We start from the raw sequence: 2,701 nt of genomic DNA, 5'->3' as shown, positions 1-2,701 counted from the left end.
ATGGGGAATACAAAGAGCAGCGCTTTGTCAAAGGAGCTCCTGGAAGAACTGAAATCCAACACGAAATACTCCGAGGCTGAGCTCTGCACCTGGTACCAGTCCTTCCTGAAGGAGTGTCCTGGTGGGAAGATCAGCAAGGAGCAATTTGAAGGCATCTACGCCAGCTTCTTCCCAGACGCAAATCCCACAGCGTATGCACGGCATGTATTCAGAAGCTTTGACACCAATGCAGACGGCACTCTGGACTTTAAGGAGTACATTGTTGCTCTGCACCTCACCTCGGGGGGAAAGACTCTGCAGAAGCTGGAGTGGGCCTTTGCCCTGTACGACGTGGACGGGAACGGAACCATTAGCAAAAATGAAATCCAAGAGATTGTTAGGGTACTTACATTATTTTGTTTCATCGTGGTGCTGCAGAAAATAATTGATTTGTTTTCTACTTGGTAGATAAAGGATCAAATCTTGTGTAATCTACCTTTTTACTTCTTCATAGCAAAATGTCTGTAAGTGAAACTAAACAAATAGCTTTATTTAATATTGCTTCTGCCTTGTTATAAATGAGTTGATGAGTAATTAGTACATAATGTTGCACACTTTATTGTGTTGCAGTGTTGTGTGCAACGTATACAGTAATCATCTATAGAATAACAACCAATTATTTTGTGATTAATAGTGTCTCTATGAGAACTGTACAAATTCCCTGGATTTAAAATGTTCAATAGATTATTTTATCTAACAGCTTAGAAGCGTTTAAAGCAAATCATTATATTGAAGTAGCTGGAGCTTGTACATGTTTGCTAGTCGAGTGATTTAAATCAGTGAGCTAATTGCCTGATCTTAATCGTTGCTGATTAGTTTCAGCACCAAATGATGCAGCTGATAAGTACATAGGTGATATTTTGTGTGAGTCATTTGCATTTCACCATGTAATTTGTGTTAATGTACCCTTGTGCAGTCAATATTCAACATGATTCCTGTTGATGACCAGAAGAACCTCCCTGAGGATGAAAACACACCCGAGAAGAGGGCTGAGAAGATCTGGGAATTCTTTGGGAAGAAAGAGAACGGTAACTCTTGGTTCATTGAGCGTCTTTCATTGCTGTTAACAGCTTTGACATCTGCTTTAAAGTGTTCCTACACATTTTCTACAGCTTTCTATTCTGTTCTGTTTTTATCTTTTCCCAGATAAAATCTCAGAGGGAGAATTCATTCAGGGCGTGATGGACAACAAGGACATCCTGCGTTTGATACAATACGATGAGCCTCAGAAAATTAAAGACAAGCTGAAAGAGAAGAGGCAATAATATGAAGGCAGAACTGGGCTCTTCTTGTGGACTCTGTATTTTTCTGTTTACATCTACAGACTGGCTGCTTGTATGCTTGACCCATCTTTCATTTTTTTTTCTGTCTTAGCTGCCAAATGGTGTTGTGGTTTTGTCATTGCATCTAGAAAGAAATTATGTAGCCGCATTTGATACTAGGAAACAGAAATGCTAAATTAAGTAGCAGGTGGTTTTGTCACTGTACAGGATGGTTTCATGTACACCCCTAAATTTGGTAGCGTGCCCTGCGCTGGCACACGACTTTGTAAGGCACCACAGGGCTTAAAATCCAATACTCGTTAATGATCAATCATCACTCCTCCATCCTGTTGGTCTTTTACTGACTTGCTCATGTCTGGCAGCAAACCAGAATGTTTGTTTTTTTTTCACACTTCATTCATTAGGTTGATTGCAGGGAAGTCAGGATGAGAGCTCCTTATAAGAAGAATTAGGCTTAGGGTTAACAATCCACCTGTATCATCCAATCCTATTAGGAGCTGAAGGTCAGTTGAGACAAACAACCTCCTAGTTATGGTAATAAGCGCTTGGCAATAGTGAAGAATATGCTGCATGATTGCTTTTTTTTTGGCTGGGTTATATTCTTCACAGAGCTCTTTTCAAATACAATCTTAATGGTATATTTTCAAATAATTTTTGTTTTCAGTATTAGACAAGCTACGGGTTCAATGCAAACTATAAGAGAGATGCTGAGTATTTAAAGTACACGTAATGGTATGCAATGACCAGAGTGTATATTACCTAAAACATTTGCCTTTCTGCCATGATGATGGATAGGAGTAATCAATGACTAACTCCTACTAACATGCTTACTGAGATTAAATAGCTTTTGTTGTGTTGTTGTTTTTTTTTTTTTATTAGCATTTTTACTTAAAGGTATCCTGGGGAGTTTTCTTACTAATAATACATTTTTTCTTAAAGGTTTTACACATCCACACATTACAACAGAACCTAAAGAACACAACCACAATTAAAACACATAACAGGACATTAAACTGCATTAAAAATCCACACGGATAGATGTGTGTGGATAAATGTTTGATGAGGGCTGAGGTGTTTATCACAATGTGGTTGGCTTGCATCTATTATTTAAATTTAGCAATGCAGTTCAGTTTGGAGTACATTGAAGTGACAATGGATTCAATGCATACGTACAGTTGGACATCATCTGCATATCTGCGTATGTCGGTACATGTGCATGCTAGTCCTCATTTGTGTCCAGGAGATGATAATACACCGAAACTCAATATTCTCCATTAATGCTCAATAACACCACTAGTGGCCAAAAAACTCCACAGGGTGCCTTTAATTATGTTAAACTGGATTTTTCTTTGTTGACACCTAAATATTTTACTTTAAAT

General features: G+C 38.3%; 1 protein-coding gene across 1 annotated transcript; it reads left to right on the top strand.

Annotated features, from left to right (window-relative positions):
• Nucleotides 1-1,304, top strand: rcvrna (recoverin a). Its single transcript, XM_026358461.1, has 3 exons — nucleotides 1-381; nucleotides 956-1,067; nucleotides 1,186-1,304. The coding sequence occupies exons 1-3, from the start codon at nucleotides 1-3 to the stop codon at nucleotides 1,302-1,304; spliced, it is 612 nt and encodes a 203-aa protein (XP_026214246.1).
• Nucleotides 1,305-2,701: the final 1,397 nt, after the last annotated feature.

Source organism: Anabas testudineus, chromosome 8, assembly GCF_900324465.2.
Source record: "Anabas testudineus chromosome 8, fAnaTes1.2, whole genome shotgun sequence".
NCBI lineage: Eukaryota > Metazoa > Chordata > Actinopteri > Anabantiformes > Anabantidae > Anabas > Anabas testudineus.
This window is presented reverse-complemented; position numbering and strand designations above follow the sequence as displayed.